Source organism: Coregonus lavaretus (genome assembly GCF_964263955.1).
Source record: "Coregonus lavaretus genome assembly, chromosome: 22".
Classification (NCBI taxonomy): Eukaryota; Metazoa; Chordata; class Actinopteri; order Salmoniformes; family Salmonidae; genus Coregonus; species Coregonus lavaretus.
The window spans coordinates 35,349,910-35,372,887 of NC_140009.1; the positions used below are offsets into that span (position 1 = coordinate 35,349,910).

Consider the following 22,978-nt stretch of genomic DNA (forward strand, 5'->3'; position numbering starts at 1 on the left):
CGCCTTTGTACATTCATCAAGTATCTCCCAAGTACGGTACCCCAAAAATGCTCCCAATTCAGTCTTTTTTTTTTTTTTTTACCCTTTGAGTGTTCATGCAACTTCCAACTGCTTCGGAAAGATTTGAAAGACTACAAAAAACCTGGGACAAGATCCCGGACGAGCCCCCCTTTCGTTAGGTTCCCACTAAGACGAACTCATGACGTCGTCGCTCACAAAAAGGGAACTAATAAATGAGCCACGGACAAGCGCCAAAGCGAAACACGTGGGGTTTTAGGAGGGGTTCTCACACTCATGTGGGTGGCCACTGAAAGTTCACTAGCAACAAGAAACAGGGTCCTAAAAGACACCCACCATAAGTACCCACTAAATTCACCCCAGAAAAGGCAAACCAAAATAAAACCCCACAGCAACTTATAATCACAGCAATTTATAATATGGAGTTAAAAGTGGAGCTAATCAAAAAGAACACAAGATAAAAGGCTTAATTTAAAGAGGACGACTTAAACAGCAGTCAAACACTTCCAACATCTCTCCTGCCAACTGGAGCATTGGCTCTGCATCTCTTAAATATCACCTAAAGTGAAACTAACGACTAATTAACGAGGCAACAGGTGCCACACAACCTGACCAACGAGAATGACTGAAATTAGAGCGCGCCACACCCACACAGAAGCAACCTCGAAATCGAACGAGAGAAAAAAACAAAGCCTGTAACAAAATGAATAAGAAAAACAAAAGTATATTCTATCTCCTCCAGGCCAATGATTTTCACGTCTAACATATACATTGACACAAGACTAAATATAATTAATACTAAATTATAAAACATTAACTTCATTATTACATTATAACAATACATGACCAACTAAACAGAATTACATAATTATTACTGCATACAAATAAAAAGTCAACTTTTGAATATGTCATACATTTTTCCAAATGACATGTATTATATACAAGGTATGTTAAGCAATAACAACAAAAAGACTTCTCCTTTGAACTATATAAAAACAAAATTACAACAATGGTGTACATATCAGAATCATTATCAAATCCCTTGCTTCCCAACTTCAATATCATTACATAAAACTACAACTCTGTATGTCTATATGTGTAGCACATTCCTTATATAAAACGTCATTCTACATCTGGCTGCGTCCCAAACAGCACCCCATTTCCGAAATAGTATGCTACTTTTAACCAGAACGCATTGAGCCCTGGTCAAAAGTTGTGCACTACAGAATAGGGCGCCATTTGGGACGTATTCTACAACTGCTGGCTCAAGTCTATAATACTAAAGACTTGAATACAAACCATGGTGGATTTGAAAATGATTAGGAAACAGACTCTTCATATCATGACAGTACTGCTTTGACCGGCTGGCTATATAAAATCAAAAATATACACATCTAAAAACACAGAACTTCATCCAGAAGTGAGTTAAATGTAGCTTGGGTACCAGTCTGTTTGTGACATGCCATGACAAGGAGTGACATGATGGCACACAGACTGGTACCCAGGCTAAGTTAAATGAATACAATAAAAAACACAAGTGAAATCTTTCTTGAGGTCATTAGCACACTGATAATTTCGTTTTAAATATCTACAGAAATTCTGGTGAAGGGATCCCCTTTCTAAAAGATTTGGTTGCTATCTACATTGGAAAAATAAAAACCTGGGTGGTGAATTAAAGTAATAACCTAGGTTTTGTAGAAATAAAAAAGTAAATTAGAGGAGTTGAAAGTGAGGTAAGAACATAGTTGTGAACACAGAACTGTAAAGGGGGTGAATGGGAGGCAAGCCTACTAGCACATAATACATATAAAAAGCTATCTAAAAGTAAGTAATCCAAAACTACATTAGTTAATCTCAAACAGATTCAATCAAAATCATTAGAATGATTTCATTTCTAAAAATCCCATTTGGTTGAATTGTCTGGAAATAAATGTATATTTAAAACATTCACCACTTCTGACTTCAAGCACACCCGCCCACCTACCCACATAGAGAGACCCATGTCAAGTGAAGAATGGGTCATATTATTGGTTACATAATAAACTTTTTTTTAAAAACTTTTTTTATTTTATTTTTACTATAAATGAACTACAATTTATTTCAGAAAATGTTCATTGCCAATTTGATGAATACATGCTTCTTGCATGTAAGTTAAATGGGTTCAATGACTAGATAGATCATATACCAATTAATTGATCCATACATGTTCAATTGATTTGAGCGGTGCAAGACCAACTAAATGTTTACATGCTTCTCAATATAATGTATATATATTCATATCAAAGTATGAATAATACCAAATGTGAAAGCAGAGTACCAAAGTAGAATGCTGACTATTTCAGCGCTACAAAACAGCTATATAGATTCAATCAATTCTGAATTATTAAGAGAACATGAGTGGATGACAGGTGTAGGTGAAGATATCAGATGGACAAAAGTTGAATTATAGATTAAAAAATATAAACAGTCTCTCTTAAAGCAGTCACATCTTTCAGGTCCTCTTTAATTTACATCCATCTGTCCTCCATCCGTCCATATCTCCCGAAGCACCTCTCACAGGAGAAGCTTCCCATTGCGGTGTATTTTCAGAATCTTTCCTAGTCTCTGTTTTGCTGTTGCAAGTCCTTTCTTTGGACGTTTCCCTGAGATGGAGGTAGAAGGAAGGAATGAGGCAATGGGTAAGAAAACAGTTTGTCACATTTGTGAATCCTGTTCATTAGGCACTAAATGGAGGAAAACAGACTGAAACAGGGAGGGATTATCTGGACAGGTCATTTTCATTTTCCGCTCTGAAATGTTTTCTGTTATATAATATAATATGCCATTTAGCAGACGCTTTTATCCAAAGCGACTTACAGTCATGCGTGCATACATTTTTTTGTGTATGGGTGGTCCCGGGGATCGAACCCACTACCTGTTATGTGCCCTAATGAACACAACTCACAGGGGTTAAGGCAACAAAAAAATCCCATGACTGAAACTTAAGTCGATCTCAGATCGATTGTCTGTGGGGCCAAGTTAACTTCCGCTTTCATGTAAAAAAATAAAAATCATGACCATCATGCTTTTAGGGAAAGAGGATCATTTTGTACATGCAAACTGCTAGTTTGACCAATTCCAGTCCTTTTCAAATTGGATAAAAAAATTAACAAATTATTTAAATAAGAATGAAAAAAATAAATCCATATGACAGAAATCCGTTGCAGTGACGGAGAAAGAACTTTAACCCCTGAACTTATGTCTATGTGCTGTGAAGTTACCAGTGTGTTTCTACAGTCATTACCAAAATTATTTGCACCCTTGATAAAGATGAGCAAAAAAAGATAACACAAATACTTAGGGCAGTGACGATCATGACATTTTAGATGACGGTAATTGGTCAGCCAAATGACTGCTGTCACCGTAATAACTGTTTGGGGAGGGGGGCACATTTTCTCCTCTCCTCCGCAACTGACCGCATATGCTACCATAGAAATATAATTAAAAGAACAGGCGTCCTCATTCTATGATGGCATAATGGGTGGACTGGCGGCCATAGATGTGGTAAAGGAATCATTGGAACGCAGAAGTTCCATTGACCAGTTTGGCGAACATTCAACAAATCTGATCTAACAAAGTGGATATTCGCCAAATCTGACATGTTTTCTGTATTGTAACAGGCCCAAAATGTGCTTACTTAAGTCCTATTTGGATATATTTGGCTGTTTTCGCTGCATAACATGTAGAAGTTGTCCCTTTTCTAGTTTAGAAGAAGTGACTGCTAAATGCTAACTCCCGTTCGTATAAGCTGGTTAGCATAGCTATCATACAGAAATCGTTGATGGTGGTCAAAATCGTTTTTAACTGTAATGTAGTTGATCGGTAACGATGACATGAACATGTGTTTGGGTTGACATCCATACAAGCATTATACTCCGATTTTTACCTCAACATAGTGTGAAATACGCATACAAACAATAGCCTAAAAGTAGACTAATTCTGCTGGGGGGTAATGAGGAGACTCGGGATCTTTCCCCCATAGCCCTTTACCCCACGCGTTTCCATGGCAATTCCATTGTTTTGGTCTAGTTTGATTGACCTCTTTACCGCATCTATTGTGAGTGTACCCATAAGTCAAATATGTGCTAAAATATGTGCTGTGATTTGCTGATTCAACTCAACTGACATTACAAAAAATACATTCCATTGCATGAGCCACATCAGTTAAACATCATTTGAATGAACATTCTACATTACCATGGAAGTTATTGCATCAATACCAGGCAGCCATTGCAAGTTTACCAGTCAAATTGCCAGGGTTAGATGTTGCAACCCTATTCAATTCATTATATATTTCTATGTGTGCTGCTTTTTTAGACAAAAAAAGTTTATTTAATTTTTATGATGTTTGAACTATATTGTGTATAAAACAAAAAAGGAAAATTACACTGAACAAAAATATAAAAGCAACAAGCAACAGATTCAACGATTTTACTGAGTTAACAGTTCATATATGGAAATAAATAAATTCATTAGGCCCTAATCTATGGATTTCACATGACTGCATAAAGATATGCATCTGTTGGTCATAGATATCTTTAAAAAAAGGTACGGGTGTGGATCAGAAAACCAGTCAGTATCTGGTGTGACCACCATTTGTCTCATGCAGCGTGACACATCTCTTCGCATAGAGTTGATCAGGCTGTTGATTGTGGCCAGTGGAATGTTGTCCCACTCCTCTTCAATGGCTGTGCGGTTGCTGGATATTGGCGGAAATTGGAACACGCTGTCGTACACGTCTATCCAGAGCATCCCAAACATGCTCAATGGGTGACATGTCTGGTGAGTATGCAGGGCATGGAAGAACTGGGACATTTTCAGCTTCCAGGAATTGTGTACAGATCCTTGCAAAATGGGACCGTGCATTATCATGCTGAAATATGAGGTGATGACAGTGGATGAATGGCACGACAATGGGCCTCAGGATCTCGTCACGGTATCTCTGTGCTACCAATCATTGACAGAGCCCTCTGTTTACAACGTGGTAACACGTGGTCTGCGGTTGTGAGGCCGGTTGGACGTACTGCCAAATTCTCAAAAACGACGTTGGAGGCGGCTTATGGTAGAGAAATTAACATTAAATTCTCTGGCAACAGCTCTGGTGGACAATCCTGCAGTTAGCATGCCAATTGCACACGCTCTCAAAACTTGAGACATCTGTGGCGTTGTGTTGTGTGACAAAACTGCACATTGTAGAGTGGCCTTTTATTGTCCACAGCACAAGGTGCACCTGTGTAATGATCATGGCGTTTAATCAGCTTCTTGATATGCCACACCTGTCAGGTAGATGGATTATCTTGGCAAAGGAGAAATGCTCACTAACAGGGATGTAAACAAATGTCTGCACAAAATGAGAGAAATAAGCTTTTTGTTCGTATGGAAAATTTCTGGGATCTTTTATTTCAGCTCATGAAACATGGGACCAACACTTTACATGTTGTGTTTATATTTTTGTTCAATGTTTTTTATTTTATACTTTTTAACAAGTAATATGTTTTCTCTCAAAAAGATAGAGGTCAAAACTATTGGCACCCCTATTTTCAATACTTCGGCACCCTCCCCCTTGCGAGGATAACGGCACTGAGCCTTTTTCTAAAATGTTTTATGAGATTGGAGAACATATTGGGAGGGATCTTAGACCATTCATCTATACAGAATCTTTCCAGATCCTTGATATCCTTTGTCTGTGCTTATGGACTGCCCTCTTCAATTCAAACCACAGGTTTTCAATTGGGTTCAAGTCCGGACTGAGATGGCCATTGCAAAATGTAGATTTTGTGGTCAATTAACCATTTCTTTGTGGATTTTGATGTGTGCTTGGGGTTATTGTCTTGCTGGAAGATCCACTTGTGGCCAAGCTTCAGCCTCCTGGCAGAGGCAACCAGGTTTTGAGCTAAAATGTCTTGCACTCTTTGGTGTTGAAAGAAGGATGCATATACAGAAAATAACCCCATAAGGTCAATGGCATCATGAACTTTACCCAGTACCAGGACATTTTTGCCCAAAACCTTGTTGTCTCAACCAGGAGGCTGAAACTTGGCCGCAAGTGGATCTTCGAGCAATACAATAACCCCAAGCACTTATGTACTTACCTCCACCAGCTCCAGCGCTGCCGGGGCTAGCTTGCCCAGCGGGGGAGGCTGCCGAGGGGGAGTAAGTGCTGCTGTTCTGGGGGGAGAGGGAGGGTCGTCTGGAGGTGAGGAACACCCCAGGAGCCATAGCAGCACTCCCTCTGGGGCCCCCAGGGCCCGCCGTGTACTCATGGTCCAGTAGGCTGGCAGAGTAGCACTCCACCCTCTGCTCAGGGCTTAAGTCAGGGGTGGGAGGCTCCGGGGCCAGAGGGGGGGAGGGAGGGGACGGCTCGGCCTGAGGTGGGGGCTGTAGTGCGGCAGGAGTGGCAACGGGGCGGGGCTTTTTGGTGTACTTCCTCTTGGTGGGTTTCTGGATCTCCTGGATGAATAAACAATATAAATATTAGACAGCAGTTGACATTCAATCATGTTCCCTAGCTCCTCAGAGGGTAGCATCTCAACATTTGGCTCTCATTTGAACGTTTTTGGTGATTGTCTCATCTATTTGAATGTGTATAAGATTTAGTAAAGGGCACTACCGCTACCTGCCCTACCTCTCTCAGAACATTAACTTGTCCCAAACTGCCCCCCAACATACACTATACATTATATACAAAAGTATGTGGACACTGCTTCAAATGAGTGGATTCGGCTATTTCAGCCACACCCGTTGCTGACGTGTGTAAAATCGAGCACACAGCCATGCAATCTCCATAGACAAACATTGGCAGTAGAATGGCCTTCCTGAAGAGCTCAGTGACTTTAAACGTGGCACCGTCTTAGGATGCCACCTTTCCAACAAATCAGTTCATCAAAAATCTGCCCTGCTAGAGCTGCCCCAGTCAACTGTAAGTGCTGTTACTGTGAAGTGAAAACGTCTAGGAGCAACAACGCCTCAGCCGCGAAGTGGTAGGCCACACAAGCTCACAGAACGGGACCACCGAGTGCTGAAGCTCGTAGAAATCATCTGTCCTCAGTTGCAACGCTCAATACAGAGTTCCAAACTGCCTCTGGAAGCAACGTCAGCTTGAACTGTTTGTTGGGAGCTTCATGAAATGGGTTTCCATGGCCGAGCAGCCACACACAAGCCAAAGACCACCATGCGCAATGCCAAGCGTCGGCTGAAGTGGTGTGAAGCTCGCTGCCATTGGACTCTGGAGCAGTGGAAACGCGTTCTCTGGAGTGATGGTTTGTTGAGATCGGTGTGGAAGAACTTGACTGGCCTGCACAGAGCCCTGACCGCAACCCCATCGAACACCTTTGGGATGAATTGGAACGCCGACTGCGAGCCAGGCCTTATCGCCCAACATCAGTGCCCAACCTCACTAATGCTCGTGGCTGAATGGAAGCAAATCCCTGCAGCAATGTTCCAACGTCTAGTGGAAAGCACTCCCAGAAGAGTGGAGGCTGTTATATCAGCAAAGGGGGAACTAACTCAATATTAATGCCCATGATTTTGGTATGAGATGTTGGACGAGCAGGTGTCCACATACTTTTGGTCATGTAGTGTATTTCTCCTCCTCTCATCTCACCTGTTGTGCCAGTTTGGCAGCAGCTGCAGCAAGGCCAGTCTCTACAGAAGCCACTCTGGCCCCCTCCCTTACTGGGCGCTCCTGTTTTGGCAGGGTGGGTGTTACCCGGGCTGAGGGAACAAGAAAATATGTTAGCGGAATTAATAAATGATTGGTAACACTTTATTTGGAGAGTTCGCCTACAGATGGTTTCTAGATGTTCAACTAAGTATCAACAAATGTCCATTGCTGTCGGTTTGGTCATGAAACATGTCCACTGTCTAACATTCAGTGACTTTAAGTTGACAACCCATTGAAAAGGGGTTGTGTAGTGAGTACCTTTGGGGCTCCAAGGAGTGTCGTCCCAGTTTTTCTTCCGCTTCATCTTGGCCTTGTTGGCATGGTCCTCCTCATCAGACTCTAGGGAGGGATAGACTGAAACACACACAGGGGTTGGTTAGGAGGTTGAGCAGGCAGGCAGGGTAATGACTGTGACATCATTGGATCATTTAGTGTAGTATCCATCATAGTGTCTTGATTAGACCATGACTTAGTTCCCAGGTGAGCTAAACCCAATGTTCGTGAGTAAAAATAATTTTTTTTTAGGGGGTAGATCAGCTTTAATATTGCAGATAGATTGTAACTTCCATCAATGTAATTGTCTGCATCACTTCCAATCCCCCATATGTTGTTTTTTCCCCCTCGCAAATATAAATATTATATATATATATATATATATATATATATATATATACACATTTCCATTAAAAAAATATATTTCCCTTTATTACTTTCCAACCCCACCACCCCTTCCCTAATTGGAGTAAACTAGTGAACAACAATGCTTAGGCCTCCACTTCCAGCTTATACATCCTATATACATTTTATGGACACAGTCAATTTTACAATAATTCTATTTTGTTTGTTTTTACTCCTGAACTTCCTCTACCCTCAAACTCTCATTTTCATGATGTCCATCCGGTTTGCTTCTATATGCCATATCTTTCTAACTGTGCTCTTTCACAAAAGCTCTCAACCTATAACCTATATACTTATTATGGACACAGTATGCTTACATTATTTGTTATCTTGTTGTTATTAGTTGTTATTAGTCCCATCCTTCAACACTACCCATCTATCTCTTAACACCATCCATATTGGATTTCTATTGGCCATATATTTTTCAACTATACTGTGATGTTTTATAAGAGTTCTGAACCTTTCTATTCTCATTGTTTCTACAGATTGTAAATTGAAAATAAACATTTTTGCTAAAAGTATTATTAATCGATTGACTATGACTTTTCAGATCACCCAGTAATGCTATCTGCAGGGTTAGCTCCAGGTAAATATTGCAATCTTTTAGCCATTCCTGGACCTGTGTCCAAAAACAAGCTACAAATGGACAGTACCAAAACAAATGATCTAATGATTCTGTCTCTTCGCAGCAAAATCTGCAGAGCTGGGAAGATTGTATCCCCCATATAAATAACATTCTATTGGTAGCAACATTTTTATATAATACGTTTTGAATCCGGCGTCGTTTTGCGTATCAGTTCATAAACACTATGCCATGGGATCGGTACGTCAAAAATCTCTTCCCAACTATTTTGCAATCTATATGGGATGGCTGTCAATCCTTTGGTCCTTAAATAAAACTGGTATACTTTGTTATTTCTCACAGTTTTCTTGAACCAATTATATTATTTAATGCAAGGCCGACAGACACTTTCCTCTTCCATTTTTGCGATAATGCTGCAATTATTTGGTTGTAATTTTGGGTAGAGCAGACATTTCCATATGTTTTTGTTAGCTGCATGTGCGACATAACTCCACCAGTCCTACCGATGATATTCTTTACGAAGATTATACCTTTTTTAAACATTGTGTAAAAAAATTAATGGTTTTTTATCAATTAGTATATTTGAGTTTAACCACAATATTTGTTGCATGATTTGTTCTGTCGTTTCTGGAGGATTAAATTGAAATTGCAACCAACTTTCTATGGCTTATTTTAGAAATAGTGATATTTGGGAGATTATTTCCTTTTCAAATAACTGAAAGTGTGAGGTTGTAATCTGAATAAAGGGAAAAAGGCCATTCTTGAACATTGGGTGAGACAATCTTACTAATTTGCTAGAGAACCAGTTCAGATTTAAGTATAACTTTTGTATGACTGAAGCTTTTAGTGATAGGTCTCATGCTTTAATATTTAATCATTTCTGTCCTCCGAATTCATATTCATTATATAAATAGGCCCGTTTAATTTTGTCTGGCTTGCCGTTCCAAATAAAATGGAATACTTTTTTCACATATAATTTAAAAAACTGTTCGCTAGGCATAGGCAAGACCATAAGCAAATAGGTAAACTGGTATAATACTAAAGAGTTAATCAAGGTGATTTTTCCACAAATTGACAGGTATTTACCTTTCCATGGTAGCAAGATCTTATCTATTTTTTTTTTTTATATATTTATTGGAGTGAGATCATTTATTTCATTTGGGATATGTATTCCAAGTATATCCACATCACCATCAGACCATTTTATTGGTAAACTACATGGTAATGTAAATGTTTTATTTTTTAGTGATCCAATACGTAATATAGTACATTCATCATAATTTGGTTGTAATCCAGAGAGGTTAGAAAATGTATCTAGATCCTCTATGAGGCTGTGGAGGGATTCAAGTTGTGGATTTAAAAGAAAACATGAATCATCACCGTTGTTTTTAAGCCCTGGATTTCTAATCCTTTGATATTATTGTTGGATCTGATTTTAATAGCTAACATCTTGATGGCCATGATAAATAGATATGCCGAAAGTGGACAACCTTGTTTCACTCCTCTTGACAGTTTAAAACTTTCTGAGAAATAGCCATTATTTACTATTTTACACCTAGGGTTACTATACATGATTTTAACCCATTTTATAAGAGATTCTCCAAAATTGAAATGCTCCAGGCATTTATATATAAACCCCAGTCGTACTTTAACAAATGCCTTTTCAAAGTCTGCTATGAATAGCAGGCCTGGTTTCCCAGATTTTTCATAGTGTTCTATTGTTTCCAATACTTGTCTTATATTATCTCCAATGTATCTTCCATGTAAAAAACCTGTCTGATTAGAATGAATAATGTCCGACAATACCTTTTTAATTCTATGAGCTAGAATTTTTGCATCACAACACTGAAGTGTAAGGGGCCTCCACTTTTTTAAATGGACTGGATCTTTGTATTTTCCACTTGTATCCTGTTTCAGTAATAATAAATCAGACCTTCTTGAGTGTCTGATAATCTACCATTTACCATTTACATAGGAGTGGTTAAAACATGCTAATAATGGTCCTCTGAGTATATCAAAAAAGGTGTGGTATACCTCAACTGGTATGCCATCCAACCCTGGAGTTTTCCCGGACTTAAAGTATTTAAATGCATCCAGAAGTTCCTCCTCTGTAATTTCACCTTCACATGAGTCTTTAACTTTACATTATCAATAGAAAATACATCTCTACAATTAGCTTCAGTTAGAGGAGATGGAGGCGACTGAAATGAAAACATATACTTAAAGTACTTTGTTTCCTCCTTCAAAATATAATTTGGTGAATCATGGGTGACTCCGTCATTTGTAACCAGTTTCAGTAAATTATTTTTGGTTGCATTCCTATGCTGAAGATAAAAAAATAATTTGGTGCATTTTTCCCCATATTCCATCCAGTTTGCTTTATTTTTTATAATATATTACACTTGATCTTTCTTGAATAAGTTTCTCAATTTATTTTTGTTTTTCCTCTAATTTATTCTGAGCCTCTATGTTACGGTTTTTATTGCTATCTATCTGTTCTGTTAGACCTATTTCCTTTTGTTAGTATGGACTCTTTTGACCTATATTGCTTTTGTTTTCGAGATGAGTACTGAATTGCATGGCCTCTAAAGGCACATTTAAAGGTGTCCCATACAATAAGGGGATTTGCTATACCTATGTTATGTTGGAAAAAATCAGTTATGAATTCCTCTGTGCTAGTTAAAAACAAGTTATCATCCAATAGGCTTTGATTACATTTCCAATATCCTCGCCCACGTAGAAATTAAGTAAGAGTAATGTATATGCCAATTATGGTCCGACCGCATTCTGTCCCCTATCAACACTTTTTAAACTTTTGGTGCCAACGAGAATGACATAAGAAAGAAGTCAAGACGACTAGCTTGATTTGAGTCTCCACCATGTATATCTCACTAGATCAGGATATTTAAGCCTCCATATATCTACTAGTACTAATGTATCCATGACATTCATGATTTCCTTAAGCGCATGAGGGTGATTGTTTGTAGTGTGATTTCCTTTACGGTCCATTGAGCTATTTAAAACGGTATTATAATCTCCCACCATAATAATAGAGTCTTGAATTGCTTGCAGGGTTGATCATTTATTATATATATTGTCAAAGAAGTGTGGATAATCATTATTTGGTCCGTAAAGGTTAACGAGCCATATCTGTTTATGGTCAAATAACATATTTATAACAATCCATCTACCTTGCGTATCTGTATTGACAATTTGCACATTCGGATCGAAATTACTGTTAATTAATATCATCACCCCTTTTGAGTTTCTTTGCCCATGGGAGAAGTATATTTCGCCCCCCCCCCAATTCCTTTTTCCACGCAACTTCATCTAGAATTGTTGAATGAGTTTCCTGTAAACAATAGATATTATATTCCTTCTCTTTGAGCCATGTAAATATTGTTCTTCTTTTGTTATCTGCTACAATTATAACTGGCTATATTTATTTCAACATATACCATAATGAGATACAAGTTTCAAAACTATTTATCATTATATATGTTTGTAAATTTACCCATAAAAATACCATAGTGATTGAGTGTCCATATAGCTGTACCATGATATTTGCATTGCTACTATGTAACCCTCCAATTGTTCTCCACTAATTCCCCCGCTAAAGCCCCTCCCTGTCCCAAGTTGGGCCGTCATCCCAGTGATCAGCATACCACCCCTGTCCCTCCGGATCCCTAGGCCCCCGAGGCCAGGACCCATCCATCGAAAACAGCACACAGTGCCACCCACAAAACAGAAGCAGGTCAACCGCCAAAAGCATTTCCAATGCTCTCACCTCAATATATATGTAAACTTCAGACTTACATTTTTACATTTACATCATTTAGCAGACGCTCTTATCCAGAGCGACTTACAGTTAGTGAGAGCATACATTATTATATATATATATATATATATATATTTTAAAAAATTCATACCCCCCGTGGGAATCGAACCCACAACCCTGGCGTTGCAAACGCCATGCTCTACCAACTGAGCTACATCCCTGCCGGCCATTCCCTCCCCTACCCTAGACGACGCTGGGCCAATTGTGCGCCGCCCCATGGGTCTCCCGGTCGCGGCCGGCTATATATACACACAGTTGAAGTCGGAAGTTTACATACACCTTAGCCAAATACATTTAAACTCAGTTTTTCACAATTCCTGACATTTAATCGTAGTAAAAATTCCCTCTTAGGTCAGTTAGGATCACCACTTTATTTTCAGAATGTGAAATGTCAGAATAATAGTAGAGAGAATTATTTATTTCAGCTTTCATTTTTTCCATCTCATTCCCAGTGGGTCAGAAGTTTACATACACTCAATTAGTATTTGGTAGCATTGCCTTTAAATTGTTTATCTTGGGTCAAACGTTTCGGGTAGCCTTCCACAAGCTTCCCACAATAAGTTGGGTGAATTTTGGCCCATTCCTCCTGACAGAGCTGGTGTAACTGAGTCAGGTTTGTAGGCCTCCTTGCTCGCACACGCTTTTTCAGTTCTGCCCACACATTTTCTATAGGATTGAGGTCAGGGCTTTGTGATGGCCACTCCAATAGCTTGACTTTGTTGTCCTTAAGCCATTTTGCCACAACTTTGGAAGTATGCTTGGGGTCATTGTCCATTTGGAAGACCCATTTGCGACCAAGCTTTAACTTCCTGACTGATGTCTTGAGATGTTGCTTCAATATATCCACATAATTTTCCTTCCTCATGATGCCATCTATTTTGTGAAGTGCACCAGTCCCTCCTTCAGAAAAGCACCCCCACAGCATGATGCTGCCACCCCCGTGCTTCATGGTTGGGATGGTGTTCTTCGGCTTGCAAGCAACCCCCTTTTTCCTCCAAACAAAACAATGGTCATTATGGCCATTAAGTTCTACTTAAGTTTCATCAGACCAGAGGACATTTCTCCAAAAAGTACGATCTTTGTCCCCATGTGCAGTTGCAAACCGTAGTCTGGCTTTTTTATGGCGGTTTTGGAGCAGTGGCTTCTTCCTTGCTGAGCGGCCTTTCAGGTTATGTCGATATAGGACTTGTTTTACTGTGGACATTGATACTTTTGTACCTGTTTCCTCCAGCATCTTCACAAGGTCCTTTGCTGTTGTTCTGGGATTGATTTGCACTTTTCGCACCAAAGTACGTTCATCTCTAGGAAACAGAACGCGTCTCCTTCCTGAGCGGTATGACGGCTGCGTGGTCCCATGGTGTTTATACTTGCGTACTATTGTTTGTACAGATGAACGTGGTACCTTCAGGCGTTTGGAAATTGCTCCCAAAGATGAACCAGACTTGTGGAGGTCTACATTTTCCCATGATGTCAAGCAAAGAGGCACTGAGTTTGAAGGTAGGCCTTGAAATACATCCACAGGTACACCTCCAATTGACTCAAATGATGTCAATTAGCCTATCAGAAGCTTCTATTTTCCAAGCTGTTTAAAGGCACAGTCAACTTAGTGTATGTAAACTTCTGACCCACTGGAATTGTGATACAGTGAATTATAAGTGAAATAATCTGTCTGTAAACAATTGTTGGAAAAATTACTTGTGTCGTCCACAAAGTAGATGTCCTAACCGACTTGCCAAAACTTAGGTTGGAGTTTTAATGACTCCAACCTAAGAGTATGTAAACTTCCGACTTCAACTGTATATATATATATATATATATATAGCTATTTATAAATATATATCTATTCAAATATCTTGCATATCTTATTTTCCAGCATTATCAATTAATATGCGTAATAATGTCGGCAGTACATGCGTAGGATTTTAACCTATAACCCAGATTGCCATTGTATTACATCACATTTTTGACAAGCAATTATTATTTTAGCAAACAGTTATTGTGGTTCATCCTATATTCTCCCTAACATCCTTACCCCCCTTGCAACAGATGTGGGATAAACACACACGCACATACTCTAACACACTCAACCCCTTTCCTCCACAATCAACCATAAAATCAGATACTCAACGGTTGTTACATCCCAGAGCCCAACTCAAGAAAGGACCTGATTTACGAATGCATATACGAATGCATATACAGTTACAGCTGTTTGAGAAAGCATGCAAGATTGAGCAAAAATTGACAACAATGTGAAATTTGATTAATCTATTTAATCTATGTCAAGTCCTAGGTGATGGAGATCAGATCCACCCTCTTCACCTGAGACACGAAAAAATTTCCCAAGCATCTCCGTGCAGTCAGACCTTTGATTATTTTGTGCCACCTGGGGCCACAATGATAAGCCCCCTCTCTGATTGTTAGTTTTAGCTCGCCTGAGGAACCAGTTTGGCGGAGGGTGCATATTTGAGACCACTCCAAAACTAATTCGGCCAGGGCGAGGGGAGTAGTCTCTGAGCAATAGCCAGGCCAGGGGTGTGTTCTTGTGTTCTTTCCTCCAATGACTCACCTGGTCAGAAGTAGTGCACTATATAGGGAATAGGGTGCCATTTGGGACGCACACAGCCTATGGGAGAATCTCAATTGAGACTCTTCCTCTGACTCACCATACTCGGCGTCTTTAAAACAGGTGCCAAGAGTCTCCTGCTCATCTGGGCTGTCCTCGTCGCTAAGGTGACGGGCCGGCCGCTTGACAGGCCGTTTCCCAGGGCGTTGGAACATCGTCTTCTCTTTGGAGGCTCCTCCCCCTCTGCTCTTATTGGCTCCTGTCACCCACACGGCCCGCCCTCCTTTCTCTTTGACCACGCCCAGGCCCTCAGAAAGACCTCCGGAGACAGACCGAGGGGAGGAAGAGGAGGAAGAGGAGGAGGAGGAAGAGGAGGGAGGGTTGGCCATGGAGAGCATGCCCTGGATGGCATCTCGCGTGCTGGGAGAGGATGGGGCTTCCTCACTGGAGGGTGGAGAGGGAGGACAAGAGATGATTACCACCCAAACAGCACTAAAATGTAGAGGAGATATATTTATATTAAGCAAGTTAACAGAGGTTATCTGTTCTGTTAATGAAGGCAGCGAGTGAAACATTCATCCTCCCAACTTCATTGGCTCCCATTTTGTATACATTTTTCCATTGGCAATCTGATGCCAAGGCAGAATGCCAATACATTTTTCGAATGATTGACTTGAGTTCAAATAGATAAGACAATACGTGGTAATCTGACTTCTCAGAATATCTGAACACAAGTTGCAGAGGGCTGGTATTGAGAATAAAACTATATGATTGAGGTTGCTGAAATGTCCAGAAGTGTCAGTCAGGCCCTACCTGAGTGCAGAGTCCAGCCCTGCCACCTGTTTGCTGGCTTTCAGCAGGTCCAGGATTCCCCCTGCTCCACCCTTCACTCCATGGACAGTCATGGTCTCCTCCTCATCTGTGGTGTAGTCCTCCTCAATGTCGAAGTCCACCTCTCCTGGTTCTCTGATGCGATTGGGGTCAGAGCATGGCTTGGCCCTCGGCAGCTTCCTAGGAAGACCTGACGGAAACAGGGTCATGTTCAGTAGGCACAAAACGGAAGAATACTATTCAAAACTGTGTGAAAGGGGGAGGAACTATAAGAAATGCTACATTTTTACGTTTTCCTTAGCAAAAGGTTTTGTTACAACATGTGCCCTGATGGAAAACGATCCAGGCATACATACACAAGTTTATAGTTTGTTCCTTGCTCCACCAACCGACCAAACCTGCCCCAGACAGATTACGTCACTCCCAAAGGACTCCTAAAAAGGTTTTGTATTGCTTTCATATCGATTTAGCCTAAAGGCTCAGAAGGCTTAACCGAACGCCCCAACAAGATCAGAAAACATATTTTATTGCTTAGTAATGCTATCCCGAAAGAAGTGCTCTCTAAGTAAACTCAGCAAAAAAAGAAACTGCCCTTTTTCAGGACCCAGTCTTTCAAAGATTATTCGTAAAAATCCAAATAACTTCACAGATCTTCATTGTAAAGGGTTTAAACACTGTTTCCCATGCTTGTTCAATGAACCATAAACAATTAATGAACATGCACCTGTGGAACGGTCGTTAAGACACTAACAGCTTACAGACAGTAGGCAATTAAGGTCACAGTTATGAAAACATAGGACAGTAAAGAGGCCTTTCTACTGACTCTGAAAAACACCAAAAGAAAGATGCCCAGGGTCCCTGCTCATCTGCGTGAACGTGCCTTATGCATGCTGCAAGGAGGCATGAGGACTGCAGATTTGGCCAGGGCAATAAATTGCAATGTCCGTACTGTGAGACGCCTAAGACAGCGCTACAGGGAGACAGGACGGACAGCTGATTGTCCTCGCAGTGGCAGACCACGTGTAACAGCACCTGCACAGGATCGGTACATCTGAACACCTGCGGGACAGGTACAGGATGGCAACAACAACTGCCCGAGTTACACCAGGAACACACAATCCCTCCATCAGTGCTCAGACTGTCCGCAATAGGCTGAAAGTGGCTGGACTGAGGGCTTGTAGGCCTGTTGTAAGGCAGGTCCTCACCAGACATCACCGGCAACAACGTCGCCTATGGGCACAAACCCACCGTCGCTGGACCAGACAGGACTGGCAAAAAGTGCTCTTCACTGACGAGTCGCGGTTTTGTCTCACCAGGGGTGATGGTCGGATTCGCGTTTATCGTCGAAGGAATGAGAGTTACACCGAGGCCTGTACTCTGGAGCGAGATCGATTTGGAGATGGAGGGTCCATCATGGTCTGGGGCGGTGTGTCACAGCATTATCGGACTAAGCTTGTTGTCATTGCAGGCAATCTCAACGCTGTGCGTTACAGGGAAGACATCCTCCTCCCTCATGTGGTACCCTTCCTGCAGGCTCATTCTGACATGACCCTCCAGCATGACAATGCCACCAGCCATACTGCTCGTTCTGTGCGTGATTTCCTGCAAGACAGGAATGTCAGTGTTCTGCCATGGCCAGCGAAGAGCCCGGATCTCAATCCCATTGAGCACGTCTGGGACCTGTTGGATCGGAGGGTGAGGGCTAGGGCCATTCCCCCCAGAAATGTCAGGGAACTTGCAGGTGCCTTGGTGGAAGAGTGGGGTAACATCTCACAGCAAGAACTGGCAAATCTGGTGCAGTCCATGAGGAGGAGATGCACTGCAGTACTTAATGCAGCTGGTGGCCACACCAGATACTGACTGTTACTTTTGATTTTGACTCCCCCTTTGTTCAGGGAAACATTATTCAATTTCTGTTAGTCACATGTCTGTGGAACTTGTTCAGTTTATGTCTCAGTTGTTGAATCTTGTTATTTTCACACAAATATTTGCACATGTTAAGTTTGCTGAAAATAAATGCAGTTGACAGTGAGAGGACGTTTCTTTTTTTGCTGAGTTTATATTTCCATTTATACTATATCATGTAGAAAAGGCAGGGGTCTTTCTCTCTCTTACCACTAAGTTTCTTCTTGCTGGATCCCCCAGCCTTGCGTCGTGGAGGAGGTGTCTCGTCAATCTGTAGCTCGTCCTCTGTCTCAAAGTCTGACAGGGCAGACCCTCCCATAGCATGGTGATGGAAGTGCGGGGCACGGCCGGCACAGTTACTGCTGCCTGAACGACCACCCTTCCTCCTGTGGTCAGAAAGAAAGAAATGTATATGAATGTGTTGATGACACAATGCCAAGAGATAAATAACAAGAGGTCTCCTGACATCCCAGTCTTACCCCTGTATTTTGCCATTGGTCAGCACTAGCTTCAATTTGCTCTTGCTCATTTTCCCTGCAAACTCCTCCAAGGGTAGCTCAAACTGGAGATGGAAAGAAATCACAAGCAACCATTAGCATCACAACTCCATGCAAACAAACACTGTACTCAGGTTAAGAGCTGAATCAAACTACAACTTTATTTGTACCAGAGGGAAATGTTTTAGGTAAAAGGACCATTTCATTTACAATGCACATCAATCACCAATTGAACATACATACCTTGTTCTTGTTTTTCTTGTTACCAGATTGGCATTTCTTCAGTGTGTGTTTGGTGTGGATCTCCAGGAGGTCCAGCTCTCCTGCCTCTTTCATTAAACCCTTTTGGCCCTTCTTTTTGGGGCTGGGGGACACATCCTTGGGTTTGGGGCCTCTCTTCTTCCCCGGGGGGCGGCCAGGGCTCTGGGAGATGGCTAGAGGGGAGGCTTTGGGGAGGGGCGAGGGGAAGCCCTGTGTAGAGGTGAAAGGAGCCGCAGGACGGCCTTGCTGGAAGATGTCCTTGGGTGGCAGAGAGGAGAGGACAGAGTACTCTCAGTAAGCCAGACTGAAATTATTTAATACACACTCATATGCCTGATATGGACTCACTATAGTGGCGACCTGAACTGTGCTGGCTCAGATATTATGGTGGATGAACAACCAGGCCAGTCCAGTAGCTTGGCTCGGTTTGCCTCAGTCAGTGTACTCTATGAAATGTTGTCAGATAAAGTGTCTCCACCTCCCCAGGCCGGCTTACCTCCACCAGTCGTATCTCCTTGGCCAGGTCCTTGACCAGCTGCTGAGTCTTAATGGTCTCTGGAATCTCCACCTCGTGGTCAGTCAGCGACTGGTGGGAGGACAAAAACATAACATCACAATAAGACACAAAGGACTATAGCGCCCATTATAACTAGCTTCCTGATATCTTATGCCATTGTTCATTATGACTGCCTATGACGGATGTTATGTCTTCAGTGGCTGCTATAAAGGCTTGATGAAATCAAATCAATTTTTATTTGTCACATGCACCGAATACAACAGGTGTAGACCTTACAGTGAAATGCGTACTTAAAAGCCCTTAACCAACAATGCAGTTTTAAGAAAGAATACCAAAAAAAATCACTAAAAAATACAATATAAAATAATACGAAATAAAAGTTCCAAAAAATTAAAGAGCAGCAGTAAAAATAACAATTGTGAGGCTATATGCAAGGGGTACCGGTACCGAGTCAATGTGCGGGGGCACCGGTTAGTCGATGTAATTGGGGTAATATGTACACGTAGGTAGAGTTATTAAAGTGACTATGCATAGATTATAAACAGAGAGTAGCAGCAGCGTAAAATAGGGGTGGGGGGGACAATGCAAATAGTCTGGGTAGCCATTTGATTAGATGTTCAGGAGTCTTATGGCTTGGGGGTAAAAGCTGTCTAGAAGCCTCTTGGACCTAGACTTGGCGCTCCGGTACCACTTGCCGTGCGGTAGCAAAGAGAACAGTCTATGACTAGGGTGGCTGGAGTCTTTGACAATTTTGAGGGCCTTCCTCTGACACCGCCTGGAGTAGAGGTCCTGGATGGCAGGAAGCTTGGCCCCAGTGATGTACTGGGCCGTACGCACTACCCTCTGTAGTGCCTTGCGGTCGGAGGCCGAGCAGTTGCCATACCAGGCGGTGATGCAACCAGTCAGGATGCTCTCGATGGTGCAGCTGTAGAACCTTTTGAGGATCTGAGGACCCATGCCAAATCTTTTCAGTCTCCTTAGGGGGAATAGGTTTTGTTGCGCTCTCTTCACGACTGTCTTGGTGTGCTTGGACCATGTTAGTTTGTTGGTGATGTGGACACCAAGGAACTTAAGGCTCTCAACCTGCTCCACTACAGCCGCTTCGATGAGAATGGGGGCGTGCTCGGTCCTCTTCTTTTTCCTGTAGTCCACAATCATCTCCTTTGTCTTGATCACGTTGGGAGAGGTTGTTGTCCTGGCACCACACGGCCAGGTCTCTGACCTCCTCCCTTTAGGCTGTCTCGTCGTTGTCGGTGATCAGGCCTACCACTGTTGTGTCATCGGCAAACTTAATGATGGTGTTGTAGTTGTGCCTGCCCATTCAGTCATGAGTGAACAGGGAGTACAGGAGGGGACTGAGCACGCACCCCTGAGGGGCCCCCGTGTTGAGGATCAGCGTGGCGGATGTGTTGTTACCTACCCTTACCACCTGGGGGCGGCCCGTCAGGAAGTCCAGGATCCAGTTGCAGAGGGAGGTGTTTAGTCCCAGGGTCCTTAGCTTAGTGACGAGCTTTGAGGGCACTATGTGTTGAACGCTGAGCTGTAGTCAATTAATAGCATTCTCACATAGGTGTTCCTTTTGTCCAGGTGTGAAAGGGCAGTGTGGAGTGCAATAGAGATTGCATCATCTGTGGATCTGTTGGGGCGATATCCAAATTGGAGTTGGTCTAGGGTTTCTGGGATAATGGTGTTGATGTGAGCCATGACCAACCTTTCAAAGCACTTCATGGCTACAGATGTGAGTGCTACGGGTCGGTAGTCATTTAGGCAGGTTACCTTGGTGTTCTTGGGCACGGGGAATGCATACATAAGGGGGCCTACAGTAAAGAGCTACCTCTTTGCGTGTCCAGGTGCGGAAAGCGTTGTTGAGGGCCTTGGCTCCGTGGACCAGGTAGGTAGCAGGGTGTCTGCGGTTCTCTCTCAGACCTGCAACGTAGACCAACATAGAAGTTATCAAGGTTCTTGACAAACATTGCCCAAAGAAATGCAGTTCATTAGAGAGCAGAGGGAAAAAGCATGGTTTATGATGAAGCGCCTCACCTCTGAATGTGTCAAGCAGGTGCTTGCCAACATACCAGCACACCGTCTCAAAGTTTGGGAAACTGAACAGGTCGGCTGTACTCAACCTCTTCTCTATTTCATATGCCCTGATGGGGAAAGAAGACAGAACACAGGGTGTTCAGTTGGTAGAGCATGGTGCTTGCAACACCAGGGTTGTGGGTTCGATTCCCACGGGGGGCCAGTATGAAAAAAAATGTATGCAGTCACTAACTGTTAAAATGACTAAAATGTATATGTAAAATGAATGGTTATAAACATTTGGTAATTGGAATGTATAGTACAATGGTAATGGAAATGTATTGAGTGAGCCATTTTCAAAATGGCATTGTAGTTATGAATGGTAGAGAGAGGTTGCAATGATAAGTTCAGATGAACTGAGTACTGCAAGTGATGTGACTCACGTTTTAGGAGGAGGCAGGAGGGAAGGAACTTACCGGAGCTGCATGTCAATGTTGAGACTGTGTAGGAAATTCCCTCCAAAAGCCACGCAGTCCACAGGAGTCAGTACAGCGTGGATCCATCCTGAGAGAGAGACACACAGGTACATGTGAACAAGTCAGACATATACAGGTAAAATACTATTCATATATGCATGTAGAACAATCACACATAATATACTAAGTTCTGACACACTCCACCAGGAATGCACTGTATGTAAAACACATCACCAGAAGAAATAACAGGCCTGTCACAGCACTAGTCCCTCTACAGAAGATTAAACTATAACATCTGACCGCACTTTGTTGAATACCTGGGTAAATGAAGAAGGTGAATACCTGTTGGGATGAATAGTGTGTTCCCCTGTTTGACGGAGCACTTGTAGCACATGTCCACCTGGTCCCCGAAGAACATCTCGTTCTGATTGGACGAGGAGCTCCAGCGTTCAAACAAGGCAAGGTTGGCTGGTGTGGGGGAGATCAGGTAGAAGATCTTCTCACCCTGAGACACACATAGACATTTATCTAACAGCGACAGTGCTCATTAATCAACCTTTCCGTTTCCACAGCAACGTAAAAGTGGAAGAGTTAAAAGGAGAAATCATTTTCATTCGTCAGGCAGACACAGCATTACAATGATGAACAAGGTAAAGGCAGGCATGGATATCATACATTCAAATGTTATATCTCTCTTAAGCCTCCTAGTGTATAACGCTCCAATTATGCATGTCAGCACAGAAGGAAGAATGCCCAGTTCCAACAGTCCCTTTCCACAATCTGTCCCAAATATGTCCCATAACTGCCCTCTTCTTACCCGTAGTACATGGTACCAGACAGAGGTACCTCCGAAGTCGATGTGGAAGTCTGTGTAGCTGTCCTTGACCCCCATGAGGCAGTACTTCTGGACGTTGGGCCGCTCAAACACTGACTCCTCAGGCCACAGGTTCTCCACCCACGACAGCTTCCTCACTATCTTTGGAGTCTCCACCAAATTTGACAGCCTGTGACAGACAATTGACATTTTGTATAATTAAACACCAAATTCAGTCCAAGTATTCTAGTATTTTATACAACTGCAACAACAGTA

General features: G+C 42.1%; 1 protein-coding gene across 1 annotated transcript in view; it reads right to left on the reverse strand.

Annotated features, from left to right (window-relative positions):
- Window positions 1-726: 726 nt before the first annotated feature.
- LOC311150382 (histone lysine demethylase PHF8-like) overlaps window positions 727-22,978 on the reverse strand; it is a 28,039-nt gene continuing 5,787 nt past the window's right edge. The window contains exons 7-21 of the mRNA XM_084187823.1: window positions 22,706-22,892; window positions 22,231-22,393; window positions 21,889-21,976; window positions 21,434-21,540; window positions 21,228-21,319; window positions 19,373-19,462; window positions 18,859-19,134; window positions 18,598-18,680; window positions 18,329-18,504; window positions 16,196-16,403; window positions 15,483-15,826; window positions 7,979-8,074; window positions 7,661-7,770; window positions 6,150-6,507; window positions 727-2,660 (exon numbers count right to left, since the gene is read on the reverse strand). Of these exons, the coding sequence (XP_084043949.1) occupies window positions 2,572-2,660; window positions 6,150-6,507; window positions 7,661-7,770; window positions 7,979-8,074; window positions 15,483-15,826; window positions 16,196-16,403; window positions 18,329-18,504; window positions 18,598-18,680; window positions 18,859-19,134; window positions 19,373-19,462; window positions 21,228-21,319; window positions 21,434-21,540; window positions 21,889-21,976; window positions 22,231-22,393; window positions 22,706-22,892 (2,467 nt within the window). The 3' untranslated portion in view covers window positions 727-2,571. The remainder of the gene's footprint in view (window positions 2,661-6,149; window positions 6,508-7,660; window positions 7,771-7,978; window positions 8,075-15,482; window positions 15,827-16,195; window positions 16,404-18,328; window positions 18,505-18,597; window positions 18,681-18,858; window positions 19,135-19,372; window positions 19,463-21,227; window positions 21,320-21,433; window positions 21,541-21,888; window positions 21,977-22,230; window positions 22,394-22,705; window positions 22,893-22,978) is intronic.